This window comes from Hydra viridissima, unplaced genomic scaffold (genome assembly GCF_058129835.1).
Source record: "Hydra viridissima isolate aposymbiotic clone 2 unplaced genomic scaffold, HvirCarnegie_v1 scaffold_3, whole genome shotgun sequence".
Lineage (NCBI taxonomy): Eukaryota > Metazoa > Cnidaria > Hydrozoa > Anthoathecata > Hydridae > Hydra > Hydra viridissima.
Window position 1 is genome coordinate 16,711,498 of NW_028324302.1, and position 22,284 is coordinate 16,733,781.

General features: G+C 29.2%; 1 protein-coding gene across 1 annotated transcript; it reads right to left on the reverse strand.

The window, feature by feature from the left end:
* Positions 1-4,941: 4,941 nt before the first annotated feature.
* LOC145199257 (DNA-directed RNA polymerase II subunit RPB2) lies at positions 4,942-20,404 on the reverse strand. Its single transcript, XM_090082801.1, has 21 exons — positions 20,234-20,404; positions 18,932-19,164; positions 18,333-18,445; positions 15,471-16,017; positions 13,057-13,253; positions 12,738-12,857; positions 12,256-12,586; positions 12,044-12,183; positions 11,831-11,942; positions 11,586-11,740; positions 11,289-11,487; positions 11,032-11,200; positions 10,786-10,882; positions 10,571-10,665; positions 8,837-9,087; positions 7,888-7,977; positions 7,679-7,786; positions 6,327-6,440; positions 6,087-6,247; positions 5,684-5,879; positions 4,942-5,255 (listed from the first exon to the last, which is right to left on the reverse strand). The coding sequence occupies exons 1-21, from the start codon at positions 20,253-20,255 to the stop codon at positions 5,151-5,153; spliced, it is 3,555 nt and encodes a 1,184-aa protein (XP_089938927.1). The 5' UTR covers positions 20,256-20,404; the 3' UTR covers positions 4,942-5,150.
* Positions 20,405-22,284: the final 1,880 nt, after the last annotated feature.

The window sequence follows — 22,284 nt, forward strand, 5'->3', positions numbered from 1 at the left end:
GTGACTGAAAAAAAACGATTATGTTAATTCTTGTGTGCAAGTAGAGTCAAGTGAATTGACAATTCATATTAATAACATAACTAAAAGAAAAAGAAAAATATTAGATTCTGATGATTTACTTGACAAAACTTTAGTGAAAACATTAGAAATGATTTACTCCAATATTGAAAATCCGACTGAAGAAGGGCAGGATAAAGATTATTTATGAAACCATTAATTCACAGCTAAAGCGATTAAACCACTATTCCAAAGCCTCGGCTAAAGTTCAAATACATGCACTTCTTCTCAAATTAGAGTTTTCAGATAAAGATGAAACAATCAAGTCTCTCTGTTTAACCTATTAATATGAATAAAAAAATGTAAATATTACATTTTAGCTTATTATTTTGTTAAACCAACTGATGTGAAAAACTACACATTCTGTAAAATCCTTTGTAGTTGTAAAAAGAAGAACCTGATTTTGCAGGAGCCTCAATGCGTACATGTTTTCCATCAATAGCTTCTATGCATTGTGGAAAGTTCTAATTCTGATTAAGCTCTTTAATGATGTTTTGCCATTCTTTTATATCATTTGGGGCTCTTAGAAATATTTTTTTGAGAACTTCCCATATAGCACAACAAGTTTCTTCGATTATATTACAAACTGTAGCTCTCCCAACTCGAAAACAAAAGGACTGAGTTTGTTGTGATTCTCCTGTGGCCAGGTATCGAATTGTAATAATTAATCTTTGCGATGGACATAGAGACTCTCCACTGGGACAATACTTTTTCGTTAATGAAGATCCGATTAATGAGAAAAGGTGTTCAAGTCTGTCAGGAGACATTCTTAAGTATCGATAAAAAAAAGTTCCCTATTAAATAGCATCATTTCTTGCACCAAATAACTTAACGCACCTTGCTTAACGCGAATTTTAGATAGTTCTCTGACCCAAAACATATGCTTTCTTTTCTTTACGCTTTTTCGGCGTCTTAAAATTAAAAGTTTAAGAAAAAGTCGATAATTTAGAGTGAGATTTTTTTTTATGACGGCCATTTTTTGTTTGCTTACACTGTTTTTTTTTTAAAGATTTTTGCGCTAATTCAATCTGATGGAAACATTGCGCTGCACAACAATTTACCGCACAACAAATCAAACGAACGTTGCCCGATTTTTGTACGACATTTCTACAACTATTGGAAACCAAGCTTTACTGTTGCGTCCGGGAAGAAAATTGTGATTTTTCATTTTTCTGCTAACTGCACATAATTCACAATTTTCCTGCTAAGGTTAAATATTTTTATGAAATAGGAATTACACATTTTATAACTTTTTTTATTACCTATGCTTTTTTTTTTTATTTATTTAGCTAAGTCATTTTTTAAAATCCCTAAAAATTTCAGTTTCCGGTAAATTAAGAAAAATAGTTTCATGGTAACAAAATTGATAATGATAAATTTATAATGAATTCATACTCTCATACTCTACAAAATATTTTGTTAAATTGGGAAATCAAATATTCTGAATATCGACAAATAATTAAGGACTTTCTAATGTCAAATCAAGCAAGGTCTCATGACGATAACAGGAAAATTATCGGTATGCTGTGCATGAAAAGATGCACTAAGGATCTTATAGAAACTCAAGCAGGAAAAATCATATACCACATAAGCATTGGTGTTTTCGACGCAAGAGCCCTACGCAGAAAAGAATGAGGGGAAAGATGCCTTTTTTTTTTGTTTGATTTCTCTACAATCAGAATTCGACCTGAAAAAAGGGATCCGCCTGCAGCTGCTTGATTTGTCAAATCAGACGCTTAAAGCTAAACGAATATAACCCATTGGAGAAATAGTTCACAAGAATGAGCACAAAAGAAAGTTGTGCAGATTGACTAACTTTAGGGCTTGACACATTTATGCAAACAATTGATCCTCATAGAAAAACTCAAACTATTCATTACACAAGATCTTGATGCAGCTGAACAAATAGCATCAGACTTGATAGCGAAAAAAAAAGTATGTAGCACTTAAAAATAAACCATGTATTAAATCGGCCTTAACAATAAACCATGTATTAAAATCACAAAATGTTGACCCAAGTTTGTTTTGATCAATCAGCACAATATTGGAAAACAAACTTCAGATATTTTCATACAAACCTCATTATATGGTGCCATCAACGAAACTTGTAAGCAAAATCAATCATCATTTGGTTCATTGCAGTTGTCTGTCAAATCCTCCCTAAACGGAAAGTATTTTCTTTATTACTTGCTTTTTGAAAATATTTCTTGGCATTATTAACTTTGTCTATTGTTGTGACATGAAGTTGCCAAACATTCTTTGTGGACTACAGTCTAAGCAAGCACACATCCATGCATATGGTACAACATTGACTTATAAAATCTCTCTAGTTTTGGATTGTTAAAAATGGCAATCAATGTCACACATTGATAGAGAATGTTTACCTACTCCAGCGAATGGCAAAACAAGACTCAGCTTCTCTGTCTTAGATCTCTTTGACACTTTTAAAACGATGCAGGTATTTTTTACTGCTGGCTTTGGAATGAGGAGGCAGAAAGAATTATGCAACTTAAAAAACTCTTTCATCAAATCAAATATCGTTGATTGATCAGAAAATAGCCCCTCACAATCTTCAAAACTTGCCCATCATCTTTTCAATTCTCACTGGCAAAGATTCAGTAGTGGGATTGGTCACCCAGAGTATGCCCGAAAGTATCAAATCTGCGTTGTTGATTTCAACAGCAAACATTTATAGATATTCTTTTTTTTTAAGAACTGTTTGAATTTTATTATTTATTACTATGTAATGGAAAAGCCTTATTTTATACGCGATGTGTTCATAACGAATATTAAGTTTTTTATTATTCTTTAAAAATGCAGAATTTTGTAATGCTATTTTATAAAAAAAAAAAAATGAAAAATCAAATTTTTTTCTAGTACGTAATAGTTAGATTTAACTTTAATCATTTTTCCTATTCTAAGCTAGTACAGGTGGTTTCTAGGTCAAACAGTAAAAAATAAGTAGCTGTAAGGTTCCTAACAATGTTGATTAGTCAACTTGATACTACAAAGAATTTTAATAAAGAAAGCAGTGCTAGTAGATAGAAATTAGGAGAAATTAAGATTAAAGAATCTCTTATCACTTGTGCGATGAATATCTTAAACACGATGTTCAATAAAGATTTTTTAATACTATTAAGATATTATTTAAGTTGTTTTAAAAAGTTGTGTCACAAGCTTTATCACTTTTATCTTCAACTTTCCTCCAACAAAGATCTATCTGGGTTGTTTTTTTCGGTAAATTAAAATTGAATATGTAGAGGACTACTTTGAACCTTTTGATAAACCATTTCTAGGTTGTTTTTTCGGTTGAAAATGGTTTATCAAACGGTTCAAAGTAGTTCTCTAGATATTCAATTAAAATTGAGTATCTAGAGAACTACTTTGAACCTTTTGATCTTATGAAGTTTCTCGTTATATTTCTTCTTTTAATTTAATAATGATTTAAATATCCAAGTGCTTGACTCATAAAGCACTTTATTTATACTCATAAAGCACAGGTTATTACCAATGTCCACAGCAGAACTTGAATAACTATAATAGAGTTACAGCTGTATCAGAATGGTCTTTTTTCACTATGGAAAATTTTATCTTCCTAAAGTTTTATACAATCTTCAATTTTCAAACAGTTTTTATTGTACTTTAAGATTTTGTTGATTTTATTTTACAGAAGTGTAAGAATTGAAGTGTACCATGAAATAGTGATGTGCAAAAAAAACTAATTAAAATTTTTAAATTAAACTTTAGCTTTCTTTAGTTACAACCATTTAGACTGAAAAAAAATTTTTTAAGAAAATCTTTAAAGGGCCTAAAGTAAGGTATTGTGAGGGGGAAAAACAAAGAAATTGCAAACATAATCTTTAATTTTTACTCGATTCAAACATAACGCATTCAATTGAAAAAATGTGCGAGACAGCCGAAACACCAGCTGGACACATACGTACATTTGCATGAAAAATAGATCAGTCACACTATTCAGATTTAGGACTTATTGCATGCATTAAAATTTTTATTGAAAATAATCTCCCCCCTCACATTTACATAAAAGAGATATTTGCTTCAATTGAAATTTTCTTTTTTTATATGCACAAAATAAAGTAAACGAAAAAAATAGAATGATAGATAAGTTTAAAAAAAGATCATTAAGATGGTAACTTTGAAAAACAAAATAATTGAGAAATAAACATTTGGAGAAAAGTGAAATTCAAATGGATATGTAGTGATGCACATTTATTCGAGTGGAATTTTAAATATATCTAAAAGTGAAGTTTACCGATACATAAACACCGTCACTTCAAAACAAAATTAATAACTTTAAGTACTTTATAAATAACCTTTAAGTAAGTTAAAAATCTTTAAAAAATTTTTAAATTAATAATCTTTAAGTAATTTTGATTACTTCAAAGAGTCACATGCGAGTAAACTGTATTTCTTGACTCAATTTAAGTTGATGTCTGTTTTTTTAGTACTCACTACGTCTTGTCTTAAAAGAGGTTGCCGAACTTCCAGAAACCTATTAACAAAAACCAAAACGTAATTAATTGTAAATAGATTTTTTGATACGACTATTCTTTTTCTAATATTATGCTAATGCTATGTAAGTATAAATTCCTATAATGTCCATGGTTTCTCTCCCATCGACATTTTACGCTCTCTCCAACGTGGGTATCCTTTTATTCTCCTTTCTCCGTCTGCCGGCGCAGTTCAATGGGACTTACAGCCTAGTTCACTTGGAAAATTAAAACTAATGTCATTTTATATTAATATTTCAACTACTAATATTAATACTATATTATCAAACGATTCCTTCGCAAACATACCAAGAATTTAACTCATGTTTTTGTTACCTAACTGCGCACTGCACTAAAATCAAGGAGAAAATTATTTTGATTTTTAAATAAATTTTTTTTACAATAAAGATATCGAAGATGTAAATATGGTGAGACAAATCCGATGCTATCGACGGATAATGCGGATATCTTAGCAGATCTATAGTATGTAAACTTTTACATTTAGTTTTTACGTAAACGATGAACATCAATGAAGGCAATTTCGATGCTGCCACTGAGTCATAGACAGAGAGCAACCAAACCTCATATAACTTTGTTGCAGTCCACCATCATTCTAGGAGCAATGCTCATTGACATTAGTTCTTGAAATAAGAGTTTGCACGCGTAAGGAATACGGATTTGAGAGACCTTTAAAAAAAAAGTACATTATTAGAACGAGGACGTAAAACTTTCGCAAGATCAGTTAAAATGTTTCAAAATAGTGATTAGTTAGAAACGCTGAGATAACGTTAATAATTAGTTTGCGTTACGTAAAGTGTTTTATTTTTACAAATATATTGATTTTGTAAAGGATTCAAATAGCCATGGTCAACGTTTTCCCCGTTATTTTTTACAGACTAAAAATGAGATTTTTAATTCTAAGCTAACATTACTACAATGCGAATTTTATTAAGGAGCTTACGACAAGTATCATAAATCGTTTAACAAATAATAAATTAGGTTAAAAAAACAATTTAACAAATGAAAAATAACGTGAAGAAATTGGACTGGGACTCATTTTAGACCGGGAATCTAACAACCAAGACCAGCCTATAAAAACAAAACAATATACTTGCCTGAGTTTTATTCTTACATCCGCGACATTCGAAGGTATTGTTTCTAAGATTGGCTATAGCTATAAGTCCACAAAGATTGCACACATGAACACGATATGCGTCTGATGCTTCGAACAGACGTTCGTTTAAAAACTGAGCTGCACCGTGAGCAATTTGACAGTCACGCTCCATTTCACCAAAACGAAGTCCACCATCTCTAAATAAACAAATATTTTTCAACTATCGATTCTAACGTGAAAAATCCAAAAAATAAAATGTTTTACAAACGAGCGCAAAAATCTGTATTATGTATTATCTTTGAACTCATTTTATTTTAAAAAACAATTTTTTAACTTCGCTTTTTTTTTTTTTTTCTACGTTTGATTTTAATAACAATAATGTAATAAAAGTATATAGGAAGCACCTCGATCGACCTTCCATAGGTTGTCTAGTGAGAATCTGAACTGGTCCTCTAGCACGTGAATGGATTTTATCATCAACCATGTGTTTTAAACGTTGATAGTAAGTTGGACCAAGGAATACCTGCGCGTTTAACTTGCGCCCAGTAAAACCATTATATAAAACCTAAAGAAATATAAATTAACTGAAATACCAACATCCTGTTACTCAAATTAAAAAATTTATGAGGAAACGAAAATAAAACCTCATTTCCACGCAAATGATAACCATATTCTTGTAAAAGGCTGGAAACTAATTGCACATTAACAGCATCATTAAATGGCGTTGCGTCACCAATTTCACCTTTGTTTGCAGAAACCTCGAAAATAAAAATTATTGCAGTTTAGTTAAACGAACATTTCAATAAATTTAACCAAAAGAACAATTTAACAAATTCAATTAAAAGAATATTTTAATGAATTTAACTATGTTTTACTAAATTTACAATTTTACCAAATTTAACCAATTAAGAATGAGCTGCCAAAAACGCACAAATCAAAATATTGCTTCATTCATACATTATATATAGTATAAATATAATATATATATATATATATACATATATATATATATATATATATATATATATATATATATATATATATATATATATATATATATATATATATATATATAATTTATCGCTATACTCCAAATTAAGTTTACTTTTTAAAATCGTATTCCGATATGCAATAATAAGCAACTTGCACTAAAATTTTATAATTATCTTATACCCAGCAAGCACACAACGTTGAAACAACGTTGAAACAACGTTGAAATAACGTTGATCGACGTTGATCAACGTTAATTCAACGTTGTTTCAACGTTGTGTGCTTGCTGGGTAGTTACTTTGATACTGCTATTAATTTAAATATTCCAGCATATATATCTCACACATCTTTAGATGATGTCATAATTTGAAGCAAAAAATCAGTCGTTAGTTTTGAAAAACTTTTCAAGTTGAAGATTGTACACATTTTTAAGTTTTAGGAAATTTAATTGTAATTTATTGACAGCTTTAATGATGACTCTTAGAAACATCAGTGTTGCTATTACTAAGCTCTTACCACACACATAATACACTAAATAGTATAAAGAGCGAGTTAAAACTGTGCTTTTGCGTTCTTAAAAATTTGTTTCTCTTGATGAGTTCCATTGTATTATTTAAACAAAAGATCACTCAAATTAACAACTGTTAAGAACTAGATTTCATTTTATTAACCAATTAAAAGTAGAATGAAAAAGAATCTTTTTTTTAAAATAATTTTTCTAATCATCTTGCAATTCAAAACTACTTGTACCATAAAATTGATAATTTATTGTAAATATATACAAAAAAAAAAGAAAAAAAACAAAACAGTGCACCAATCAATAAATAAAAGATATACATTTTGTAAAAATAGTTGAAAATTCTTGAAACTGCTGATACTTTTTATTTAAATACCATAAACAACTTTTTTCATTTTAAATTAAGAACAATGTGATGGTTTTAGCATTGAGATAAGTTAGAGCCGCAACAACTTTTTTAATAAAAATAAATAACTCATCGCTTCATACCTTTCCTTGTAGGCATTCAATCAAATGTCCAATGGTCATACGAGAAGGGATGGCATGAGGGTTTATGATAATATCTGGAGAGATTCCTTCACATGTAAAAGGCATATCCTAAATTGATATAAAATATTGATTTAATATTGCTTGATTGATTGCTATTTATCACTTTACAGTTTACAAGATAAAAAGCATTTTTAAAGTGATTTTCTTACTTCTTGTCTATATGTGATACCACAGGTACCTTTTTGACCATGGCGACTGGCAAATTTGTCGCCAATCTGAGGAATTCTTACTGAACGAACCTTTGTCAAGAAAAAAAGGTTACAGCAAATAGAAGAAAATTCTCTCACAGTTTTTATATATACTACAAAATTGTAATATGATAGTTTTAACACAGTAGTCTCTAACCTTTGAGAATCTTAGAATGAAAGCTTAAAATGAATTAAGCAGGTTAGCCAAACATAATTTAAACTTATTTGTCAACATTTGTCTGCAGCATCACAGATTTAGTTAACATTTAGACTCCCAATTATATTTATCACCCCTTTTTTTATTCTTCTTCTTTTTTTTTCTAATCACTAGAAACCCTTATTGGTGTTAAACTACCACAGCTAAACATTTATTGTGTGATAAAGCTATTTAACTATTAGAAAGAACACTTTAAATTTAACAAACTATACTAAATTGCTATTTAAAAGTTAGTCAACTATACAATAAAACACTAGTACATTATTTTGCATAAGCAGGTGAATTTACATAAGCAGACCGAGATATATACCAAATAATCAACCTTTGTTTAGTGAGAATTTTAACTGGTTTTATCCTAATGGCTGATTGAGCCTTCAGACAGAAGGTCTGGACCAGTGCATTAAACAATAGTAAAAGCATTTCATTCTTATAGATTTTTAATGATGCTATTGGAATATAATTTACACTTTAATCTATTTCAAATGTATCAGGAGCAACTCTTTTCAGATATTTATAAAACCAAAACTAAAATCAAACTTAATATAGATCATTGAAAAAATACAAATAAATATGTATTTGCAACATGAAAAACTTCAAACGATACCAAATGTTAAACAAATACTTAGAGAAAATCACTGTGATGTATTTTTTTATTACTTTTTAACAAATTAGAAAACCACAATTAGAACTCACCTTTATTTTACAGAACTTATAACCTTCTTCGTTAATAGTGAGCATGACCTGATCAACTATACCAGTTTCACTTGCCCTTAAGAAAGTACTTGCATCTCTCTTTTTGTAATGCTTAGCTTGACCATCTGTTTCATCTTCATCATCTGGTAATGTAACAGTCTTACCAATAATAACATCATCACCACTCACCCTTGAACCAGGAGGTATAAGGCCATCATCATCAAGCTTATCATATATTGCTGCCCTCATGCCTAAATATAAAAAGAAATCTATAATAATAAAAAAGAAAAAAAAAATAGGAAAGAGATTCACACAGTTTTAAATTACCAGACTTCAATTAGGATGTATAAAATGAACTGACTTGAATGAGTTTACGCAAAAGATCATGAACTTTTGCCAAAGTTATAATTTGCACTAAACTATGTTTATAACAATAAAAACAATAATAAAAAATATTTACTTTTAATTTGACATATTCTTAAATATTTTATTCATTGAAATAATTTAATTTATAATCAATTTCAAGCTTGGAATTCTTGATAAATCTCCCATAATTTTTATTGTGGATCTGGGCTTTACATTAGAAATAATTTTTAAATAGTTTTGTATCTATTCATTTTGTTTATTTGCTCATCAGCACTGTTTTAACATTTTTTATTTACTTATAATATTATACCTTGTACATTTTTATCATAATATTAACATCTAATGCAGCAACTGACCATAAAAAAATAAGTATAGTGACCCTTATATTTACAGAAAAAGCAGGAAAAAAATCTATGGAAATTTTTTAAAAATCACTGTTTTAAAAAAAATTTACATAAAGTTCTGTAATAGAACTTCATAGCAACTTTTTTTAAAACAATTGAAAATATTAGTAGTAAATTCAAGAGAACTTTTTTTTTTTTTTTTTTTTTTTAATTAAGCATTTGTTAGTGAAACTTTTAAAGTAAAATTAAATTTCTAAAGATTTTTTTTTTTTTTTTAAACATTTAAACAATGTAAACCATTCATCAAAAAAAAAAACATTTCAAATATTTTCATGTGAACACTCCAAGTTGTCATGAGCAACACCTTTCACTGCACTTCAAAATATTTCAATTGTACAAAACTTCCACTTGTAGGCTTTCTTTCAATATGATTCAAAGTTCTTGATTTGAGTTAACGTCATAGACAATCCTTTTACCATCTTATCTTACTATAATATTTTATGGTAAAGGCCAACTACAGCTTAATTTTTGGTAATATTTGAATGTTCAAAAAAAAAATTAAACTCTGTTTATGCACTACAGATCTAAAAAAATATTAAATTAATGATAATTCTTTAAAATAACCAAAATAATGGTGCCGAAGTTAGAGCAGATTTTATGGCTGAATATTGTATTTAACTTATATTGTTTGCTGCATATTGTTTATGTTGGGTTTCCCATTGTTAGTAAGTTGGGTTGTCCATATAAGGAAGACTATTTCCTATTATAGAACTTTTGAATAAAATTTAACATCTTGTTTTAAAACCTTGGTAATAAATTTCAAAAAACACTAATTTTAGTTATTACTTTAAAAGTAATAACTAAAATTAGTGTTTTTTGAAATTCATTTTCAGTACTAAATGACACCATTTTCTATATTTTTAGAAATATCTAGCTAATTATTATAAGTAAAAATGGAGTCAATATTAGGCGTGTTCACCATAAATGCTGAACCATTTCTAAGGAAATGTTAAAGTTATAATACCTGTTGTTTCATCTCGGATTGGTTTTTCAAATCTCTCTTCCTGATCTAAACCTTTCCTTGATTCTTCATCCCGATATGAGCGGTAAAATACAGATCTGCACACACACAAATTTAATTGGGAAACATATAAGAATTTTAAATTTGCATTTTAGAAACAAAAAGCGTTAACAATAGAAAGCTTCAAAAATATTTAAAGATATAAAACTGAAAAATACCTGTATAAACCTCTGTTGATTGCTGAAGCATTAAGTAAAACAGAGTCTTCCTGATTGTATCCGGTGTAAGAAGCAATAGCAACAATTGAGTTAATACCTTAAAAAATTTGTCATTCATAAAATGGTTTATAAGATTGCCAAATGATTAAATAATATGTATTAATTATATTTTTCACATGTCTAAATTTACAACAGATGAAAAGATTTACAAAGACTAGATATTAACAACTAAGTAAAATTTATTACCAGCAGGGAGTTCTCTAAACTTTAAGAAGTCCATTGATCTAGTTGTAACAAGAGGCTTTTGTGGATAGTAAAGAACATGAGCAAGTGTGTCCATTCGAACGTGAAAGTTTGTTATGTAAACACCCATGGCTTGCTTACCCATAGCAGATTGATAAGTATTACGTGGAGACTAAATAAACATCCATTTATACTTCATATATAAAAATCCAAAAAAATTAAAACAGTTTGGGAAAAAAAATGTTGGAAATATAATTCACTTGGTTATGATCAGGGAATGGAATAATAGAGGCGCAAACACCAAGAATCATTGATGGGTGAATCTCTGAATGAGTGTATGTTGATGAATATTTATGCTCTCGCTCTTCTAAATCTTCTAAACTCATTGCTATCATTGCAGTTTCTTCTTCATTTACATCAATATACTCAACAACGCCTTTGCTGACCAAATCTTGCCAACTAAAATATATTAAAAATGAGACTATATCCCCAAAAAACCATAAAATATCTTCTAAATATATGCATACTCCTTTACCAATAATTGAATACTTCTTTACCCAAAATTGTTGTATTCTCTCTCTTTCAACTGGTCAACATGACTTTTCTTTAAAAGTAACTTTTGGTTTTCTACAATAAGAAGAGGACGGCATACTCTTCCTGCATCAGTGTAAATCCGTATTTCCTTATCACGTATATCACGGACCATGGAAACCTTTAATCAAAATAGGTTTGAAAGCTATGAACAAGTGATTAATTATTACATACATTTATTACAGATAAACCTGTCATACTTTATCTATACCTCAGATACAATGATATCCATTTGCCTTCTCAACCTTCGTAGAGTCAGAATAAGTTGTTCAGGATCTCGATGAATTCCAACCCAACATCCGTTAACAAATATTTTTGTAGCGCTAAGAAAAAAAAAACATTTCATTTCATATAAATGACTATTGCCATACTAACAAACAAATATTAAAGTAAACAGAACTTTAAAAAGCCGACAAAAAGTTACTCTTTTATTGCAGAAGGACTTATTTCTTCAAGATTTTCCATAGCCCATTCTTCTAAAAACTCTAATATAGGACTTGGTTGAGAACCAACTGATATATATGCCATGAGAGCCAGGTTTTTTACCAAACCAACAGCTTGACCCTACAATAATATTTTAACTTATTTTAAAACACTTCTTTTTTAAGGATTAAAGAGATAATAAAAATCACTTACTTCTGGAGTCTCTGCTGGACATATCATTCCCCAATGAGTATTATGTAGTTGACGAGGTCTGGCTAATTTACCATCTCTACCAATTGGTGAGTTTAACCTTCTTAAATGGGATAGTGTTGATGCAAATGTCAATCTGTTCAAAACCTGGGATACTCCAGCACGAGCTTGGTGTGCTTTCTTTTGATCACCCCAATTGCCAGTAGCAAGAGAATACCTTAAACCATCTGTTATTGTTTTTGTCTTTATAGCTAATTCTATCTTGAAGTCTTTTCCTTTATCAATAAACTTTTGAGCATATAAACGAACTTCTTTCATTAAATTTTTGAACAACCTATTTGTTAAAAAACTTCTATACTGACATTATCTCATTAAAATTGTTTTGGCAAGGCATGAGAAACAAAGTCATTTTAAATATTTAAAAAAAAAAAAAAAAAAAAAAAAAAGGTTGGAGGGGAAGAAAAAAAAAGAGAATCAAATTTTACCCTCTAAATAAAAAAGCGAGCAAAGGGCCAGCAAGATCTAAACGTTTATTCCCATAGTGATCACGATCATCAAGCTCTCTTCTTCCAAGAGCAGCCAATAATATTCTGTGGACCATATATCTTAAAATTTTTTAATAGAAAACAAAGATAATAAACCAAAAATCAATTACATAAATGTAAATTAATTGAATATAATTACCAAGTCAATTGGACTGTTAAAAATTTATTTAATTATAGCAATAAAAAAATAATGATATTGATTGTGTTTACACAACTTATAAAATCTACTGATTTAAGAAGATATTTGCTATCATCATACCCTAAGAAATAAGCTTTTTTTGTCTCACAAAAATCACTTGTACCCACATGTGGAAGCATTTCCTTCTGCAGGATTTCTCTTGCATACTTTATACGTTTTTCCTTTGTAACACCCGGTCTTGCACCACGTGTTCCAATAAAGTTCAAAGCAACATTCTGCTCTTGGACAACAAAGGCTTCATCAAGTGATGGTTTTACCTTATTTTGATAAATTTTTAAATCAGTTAGAAGTTATTATCAAGTTAAATTCAATATATTAGTATATCAAAAATAAGAAAATACACATTTCAAATCATACAACAAAATTAAGATCTATAAAAATATCAAACAAAAATGTTAGAGGTTGCATATCTGTTGTAATCAAATTCCTTACTGCTCATCAAATTATTAAAAATTTTATGAGATAATTTCAACAACAGCTTTCATCAAGTGCTCTCCATAAGACATACGTGATTGATATCAGATGTTAATCTGATACCAAGACCAATACTTAGGAAAATCTTTATGGAATCTTTATGACTATCCAACCTATTCAGATAAAGCCCAAGTCCATACCTAGAATTAGACTTGTCATGTTTTTTTATGTATTCTATAATGATGTTGATTTTGAAAGTCCACTGAAACAGTGTCCTCAGAAGTTGCAGGTGTTAAGGTCCAAAAATAATAAGACAACATTATTGATTGCTTTTAACAAAGAAACTTGTTGAAAGCAACAAATGTCAAAGATTACAACAGTAATGGACTAACTTTTTCTTAGATACCAGACTCTAGAAGCTTATCTGAATGTTGAAGTAGTTTAGAATATGGATTCTCTTTGAAAATCTTACCCTAAATATAATATAATTCATTTCATGTAAGATATTTTCCAATAAAAATTGTTGCTTAAATTATTAAGTTACTTGTTCACCAGGTATTCTTTGGCAACTTATTTTTAACTCAACAAAACAGAACTTTTTCTGGCCTAGGAAGAGCCAAAACTCCCTTTCTGAAAAGTAATTCTTGGTATTTAGCTTTAACTAATATGCCATCTGATTCATCAACTGCACACGTATTATTTAGTAGACATACCAAAATCACCATTTAGATCGTCCATGATCTCTTTATGTATTTCAAGTTCTCTAAATTATTATTGTTTGATGCAGTAGTATGGGATGAGTTATGTGTAAGTGGCCATTTGCAAACCATTCACTGTCAAAATCAAATTAAAGAGTTTATACAGTGGTTTCATGTTCTCATAAGATTCTATAACATAAGATAATATATACAGCATTACTAATCTGTGAACTATTGTCAATTTTCCTTTTTTAAAAGCTGTGCACTCTTCAGAATACAAGGATCATTTTAAAATAGGGATGTTCAGATCTGCCAATTGTTTATTCTTTTCCATTTCACCCTTAGTCAAACCACAATCTACTTCTGGATAAAAATTTTCTGATAAATATATTGCATGCATATCAGAGAATCAGCCATAATCTGAAATAAGAAGTTTTAATTCATGAAAACTCTATAATGAATAACAAAAAAAAAAAAAAAAAAAAAGAATAACAATTTTGAAATTTGTTATTGAAGAAAATTAAAGGTAATTAATGTCTGTATTTCCATTATTTTGTCTAATTTCCATTACCATGTACATAACTTTCTTAGTATCTGTCTGACAAACAGTTCTTTTTCCTTCTCCTTTGAATCACTTTCTACATCAAACATATTTTTTGTAGTGTATTATAAACTCTACTGGTATGGATTTTTGCATGTTTTCTGTAGTATGCAGGAATTGATTTTTTTTTCCTAAAAAAATTGTCAATTGAACAAGTTCCAGTGTTTATCTGAAAATTACTTAAATTTTCATTGGAAAGTATAACTTTATTGACTGTTTGCAGGTCCAAAACAACTCTTGCTTTTTAATTTCCTTTTATAGATATTTCTAAGCACATGTATTTTTTTTTTATAAATCTTCATTGTTTTCTGTCTTTGTATTCAGTAATATATAAATTAAATGATTCTTCTAACTTGCTGTTATGTTCTAAATTATTTTCCCAATTAATATCCAATATACGTTTCGAAAAAATGAATACTGAATATGAGCTTGGTCCATCTTTGATACCTATGAAATTGTATTTAACTCATTTTAATTATTTGTTGTTTGTTTAGATTTAAATAATGAATGTTAAAATGGCTGTGCTATGTCTGCAAATTATAAACATATTGGCCTAAATGGTTTAAATGAAACAGCATCATACCTTAGATAAGCAGGTAGGATTTTAATTTCAACAGATATGCAATCTACTAAATATAAATCTATATATATATATATATATATATATATTTTTAAACATCCGTAGATCTTAATTTTGTCAAGGGACAGGGTGAAGTACATTTTAACAGTGTGAACACATTTTAAATTTAGAAAGATTTTACCATTTCCATCATTTCTTGATCACTGAAATCATAGATTATATGCTCCAAAATATCTCTGTCAGAAACAAATCCAAGGGCACGGAAAACAATCATAATAGGTATCTCTTGACGAATGTATGGTATTGTTGCAATGATGCGTTGCCCTATTGCACTTTTTTTAGCTCCACCACCACCACCTTTTGCCAACATAGATATAAACATTGTACTTGTAGGCCTTGAAGACTGCTCCAAACATGACCTTATTTCACAAGAATATGCATATTTTGAGTCTTTTTTATGAAAAACATAAACAGTGTTGGTAGCCATTTTCTCTTGTGCAATCAATACTTTTTCAGAACCATTTATAATGAAATATCCACCAGGATCTAATGGACATTCATTTAATTCTGTTAAATCACGATCTACTAAACCACTGAGAACACAGTAAGTTGAACGTAACATAATAGGTATCTTTCCAATGTATATTTTACTATGCTCTTCAGTTTCAGGTTCCTGACCACTTTTAGTAATAGTTTTAGAGATATCCACATATAAAGGTGCAGAATAACTAAAAAAAAGGTGCAATAATCCAAGTTACAGTTTAACTTAATAAAGACTATTAGATATATAAACTAAATTACATTAACTATAAAAGCATTTAAATATAAGAAAACAAATACAGTGGGTTGCATAAATAGAGTCACTAGTTTTTTTATGCGAAATTTTTGTTTTTTTCAAAATTATCTTTGAAACCAACAAATTAATACGATTAAAAGCCTATTACATGTGTTAATTAATTGATTCTCTATTGAATGGTATATAATTTGCACTCATTAGGTTAACCAGTCTTGAGTAATTATTAATTCAATTAGAACATACATGTATTTCTAATGTAACAAAAATATAGAGTCAACTAAAATATAACAACTTAAGTTGAAATATCTCATTGAAATATTATCAGAGTGATCTAAAACTTGGTGGTTGATTTCTTTCGAACTATATAAATGTTCTTGCAAAAATAAAATTAAGTTATCATTTTTATATCTTGAGTTAATCGCATTGGTAATTATTTGGTAAAGTAAAAACACAAAAATGGGCAGAAAAGCTTGGTAGGCCTTTAAAGCTAACTTCAAGAGACCAAAGTTATCTCTATCAAAAGGTTAGACAAGACCCTAAAATTTCTTACCGCTAACTTGCTGAAGGGTTCACAAATACGCCTGGTAACATTAGAGTTAGTAGATGGACTGTATGAAGATGCCTAAATAAGAAAGGCTTAGATTGCTATGTTGCTGCTCAAAAACCACTTTTCCGTGTCTCAGATCGCCTAAAAAGATTAAAGTGGTGTAGAGAAAGACTTCACTGGTCTGTAGAAGACTGACCCAAAGTCATTTTCAGCATTGAATCCAATTTTGAGGTGCTAAATCGCAAATTAAGATTAATCATCAAGAGGCTGGCTGGTGAAAAGTTCAAAGAGCATTTTTGTGTACCAAGGATACAAGGTGGAGGAGGATCAGTTAGAATATGAGGATGCTTCTCCCATAAAGGAACAGGGTCATACAACATTTATAACGGCAGAATTAACCATTGCAGCTACAAAGGGACCCTTGAAAGTAAACTTTTGCCAACAGCCAGAGCTTTTTATGGAAGACGACAACAATGGATTTTTCAGCACGATGGCGCAACGGCTCACACTACAATTTCGGTTAAAGAGTGGCTTGATCGGAAAACATTACGGTCATGCCTTGGCCAGGTCATTCTCCAGATCTCAATCCCATCAAGAACATTTGGGCTTGGATAAACAAGAGATCGGTCAAAGAGAGCATAGCCAGTGTTACGCAGTTACAGCAGGCCTTAGAAAAGCTTTGGAATGAATTTCCAAGAGAATTATGCCCCCAACTAGTTGAATCTATGCCTAGACGTGTTCATGCATGTGTGAAAGATCATGGTGCGCATACAAAGTACTAAAATGCACCCTGACTGATATATTTTTGCTCTGTTTTTTTGTTTTGTTTTTTTTTTAACAGTTGCATATATTTCTCATAAAAAAAGTTTCTCAAATTTTTTTTTGAAAAAATTTTTTTTTATTTTGTTTATAAAACTGCTGTTTATAAAATTTAAAACAATTTGAATTATTAACTTTCTTGTTTGCTTTAAATTTGAAAGAAACATAAAAAAAATCAACTGACTTAATATTTTTGCAACCTACTGTATGAACAGAAGCATGAGATTTTACATAGGGCTTAAATTTTAAATGACCTATTTAAATATTGTTTTAAAATAGTAGAAAATGATTTAAAGAATAAATGTTACAGGGCAAATTTTAAATGACCTATTTAAATATTGTTTTAAAATAGTAGAAAATGATTTAAAGAATAAATGTTACAGGGCAAATTTTAAATGACCTATTTAAATATTGTTTTAAAATAGTAGAAAATGATTTAAAGAATAAATGTTACAGGGCAAATTTTAAATGACCTATTTAAATATTGTTTTAAAATAGTAGAAAATGATTTAAAGAATAAATGTTACAGGGCAAATGTGAAGTATTAATTAATAAAAAAAAATCATTTTAATACAAATAAAAAGAAAATTAAATATAAACCCAGTGCAGCAATTTTTTTTTTAAAAAGTCCAGCCTAAAAACTTAACATCTTTTCAAAATCACAATCAATCTTAATAGATGTGCTGAGAAGATTTCTTGAATACTTACATTGATTGGTATTTATTCATCTAAAAGCTTAATGCCAATATTGACAATAAAAAAACCATGTAGAAAATATTTTTCAGTTTTAACTGTTATTTGAAAAACCTAATAAAATCTCAGTGAAAAGAGCAAAATTAAAAAAAAAAAGTCCATTGTTCTAGCAACGAAAATTGCCTTACGTTAGATTTCTCAGCCTAGCCTCATTGGGCATCATAGGTTTTGGGGCACCATCTTTCTCCCAATGAGTTGGTTTTGATAAATAAATCTGCTCAAACTTTAATTGATATCGAGTCTGAGAGAAAGAAGAAATTATTGAATAAATGGGCAATAACTACAAAGAGCTGAAAAAGGCTCTTTTACATTATACTAAGCCATAAAAGTTTGTGCTGTAGAGTAAATTTAAAAAAACATAGCAAATGAATTTGGTTTTTTAACATCATTCTTAGTAATTGTTTCACATCATTTTAAAGCTTTACAACTTTCTTGAACACATCTTGTGCTTATAAAAAAAAAGTATACATATTAAGAAATGACAGCAGGTTACATTTTAAAGAAGCAAGTTTACTTTATAGTTTATATACTACTGATATTTATAGTTTAACAACTATTAAGTAAATTTGCTATTCTTAGATGAGTTTGTAGGTAATATGCAAATGTTTTGAAACAACTGCTTTACAAACAAATAGCTCTTAAAAAAAATTCAGTATGTAAGATATGACAAATTTAATGACTAATATCTTTAACTTAGTATCATGATGGCTAATAAAATATTACTTACTGGTTCTTCTATTTCATTTTCTGTATATTGAGTTTCTGCTTGCAATTCAATTGGAGGGGATTCTTCCACAATTCTTTGAACTGACATTTGAATAAATTCATCAAAAGAGTCAAGCTGTTGGCGTACAAGACCTTTTTCATCAAAATAAGAGCTGATAACAGTCCAACAAGCTTCTTGCCATAATTCCTTTGAAATCTCATCATCATCCTCTTGATTATCATAGTGATCATCATCTTAAGAAAATGTTTATATAAATATATTTATGTAAAATTATGAGTTAATCAAAATTTATAAACTGGGAGTTTAAAAAAGTTTCCATCTCTTTTTTTTTTTTTTTGAGATCAAAATATTTTTTAATGAAACATTAGGACACTTTTCATTTTAATTGTTACAAGCTATTATGTAAATAGGAAAGTATTTCCCATTTTTCTAGCATTATAGATTTGTAGCAGAAAAAAGTCTTCTTATACAAACCATTCAATAATCCCTTTTTTATATCTTTACTAGAATGAAAATACTGCTCAGAAAGACCATAAGTTAACAATTCAAACAAATGATAGGCAGAAGAGCAAATATTGGCCAACCACTATTATGTTGGAAAATTACCTTGTGTCTTTTGTTGTATTCTGGTTGTTGTTTCATTTAATTTCTTGGCTAAACTTTATTACTTATTACCTATAAGGTTCCTCCTTTACAGTTTTACTAGGTTCCAGCAGCTAATAACACACTAGATATTTTTGAAAAAATACAGCATGACTTTGAACTCATAGATATTTGGCCTTGGAATTTGTGTTGCCAATGGGAAAAGTTCAACTCGTGACCTTTTTGTGCTTATGAATATTACAGTACGCTTAACTTTCATTATAAATCACAATTTGAAGTAAGAACTTCTTTTCTTTCAGCCTATGGAACAATGATTCATAAGCCAAAAGTGCTTTTCTTTATCTCTTGAACTTATCTCTTAGGCCAATTTCCTTGCTAAAAAATTCAGCATCTTTAATGCAGTAAAAATGTTCTGTTAACAGTTTATCCAGGTCTCACTGAATGTTAAAGGTTATTGAAAATATTTTCACATGAATAATTAGTCAGCATTAAGCATCAAAAAGTAACACAAACTAGAACTTTTGTTTATCAAAAAAAGTTGGCAGTTTCTTTTAAACCCCCAATGTATATGTAACTATTAAACAGTAACAGTTTTTCCAAAAGTTTAAGCTAAGCTATAAAACAAATATACTTTGTATGAGCAACTAATTTTTATTGCACACTTCCTAAATTAAATTTCGGTTATTTTTGTAAGTTTACCTTCATCTATTGGATCATACATTTTTCTTAGTTGATAAAGTTTCGGGGCTTTTAAGTAAAAACCATGAATTATCTTTTTTATTCAACCAAAAATGTGTAAGACCAGTTACAAACTCGTGATATTATTATTGTACAATGCTCACAAGTTTTTGTGAGAAGTTATTCTATATTGCCGTAACCGAGATTAAAGTTGTTAATCGTAATGATCACTAAACGGTCCGCTTGTTTCTTAAAGGGGTAATCCTCAAAACATTAATCGTAAATTTACTCTAAAATTTAACATTTTTTACGCTTTTTTGTAAATCGAAAGAAAAAAGATAGATCCTATAAAAAATTTACTCCAAACTTTTGTGCAAATCTAATCCAAACTTTTTGGAAACCCTTACAGATTACAGGGTGCAATATATTTTTTTGTTGAATAACAGGTAAGGCTAAGTAAAAATTGGTAGATTAATGCATAGAGAAAAATGTTTGAAAGCCTTTAAAAAAACGCCGTTTCATCTGGTTTAAAAATATATAGTATATATATAACAAATCAATATTAATGGCAATTTACTGAGCCGTAAAAGATACATTCTAATTTCAGTAATTTAATTCTTGTTTGCCTTTTTGATAGAGGTGCGCATGGAAATAGTAAACGTGGAAATTCCATCCAGGTCTTGGAAGTGTGGTCTAATTCACTTGAAAATGGTGAAATTAGAATGGGAATAATAGGAAGTAGGGAAATCTGTTGTACCTTTGACCACTTTGTACCTTCCCACCAAGCACACAACGTTGAAACAACATTGAAACAACATTGAAATAACGTTGATCAACGTCGATCAACGTTATTTCAACGTTGTTTCAACGTTGTGTGCTTGCTGGGTTTAGTCACTCCGTCCTGTTGGTCTACTATTATCATTTTGAAAAAACGTGAAGTAGGGGAACATGGGGCAAGATAACGAACGTTTTGAAAAGCACATATATCTTATTCAATAACTGTTTCAATAAGTAAAACTTTATCAAAAAGTGGAAAAAAAATTATTATGCGTCACATATATATAAAAAAAACCCATATAAAAATTAAAAATTGCCTGGAAAAAACTCATTAACCAAAGTTACCTCAAATTATCATCTTGCCCCGTATGCGGGGGAAGATGGCGAGTTCAAAAAAAGTAAATTTCGTTAAACCATTACCTTCTCAAATAACACGATATCATAAATTCTAGTTAATAAGATATGTAATACAAACGGTTATGTAATTTTTAAAACAATCAAACTATATATTTATATAGCAAAAAAAGTCTACTAATCAGTTCATAGCAAATTCCAACACAACAAAATAAAGCAAACGTCAAACAAAATATTTTAATGCATAATAAAGCAATTTAATAATGTCTAAGCTACTCAAAAGTTATTACGTTACAGGTTTATGGTAAAACATGTACTTTGGCGAAAGGAAAAACGAGTCATCTTGCCCCCGTTCATCTTGCCCCTAGGCTACTTAATCTTCAAAATGACTCTACATAAATAAGTTATCATAGCTTAATACTACTTGTATGGCTTCCAAATTGAACAAACTGAATGAGAAACTCTTGCTTACCTTTGGCTGGTGATGTAATGATGAAATAAATCAAACACAAGTGGATAATTTTTTTTTTTTCCTTTATATAGGAAAAACCTTTTTAACAATTATCTTTGATTCCGAAAATAATATTTACAGAGAAAGTATAAATAAATCTAGTAGATGTAATCTACTTCCCTCTTAATTACAGTCAGATTTCATATTTAGTTGAGTTTTAAAGATAACAAGACGTTTTCATCTTGCCCCATTCGTCATCTTACTCCATGTTCCCCTACCATTTGAAATATTAGTCCATGACAACTCTTTTTACCGTAAAATATTATGTTAAGGATAGATTGTGTTGATCCACGAGGAATTGTAAACTTTAGTTCTTAAAAAGTAAATACTCATGTTTATCTTATTTTAATAACAAAACTGTCGTAAATAGTTGTTTGGTTAATGTATGTTATTATTAACTTTAATTCTCTTATATTTTGTGCAAAAGTTA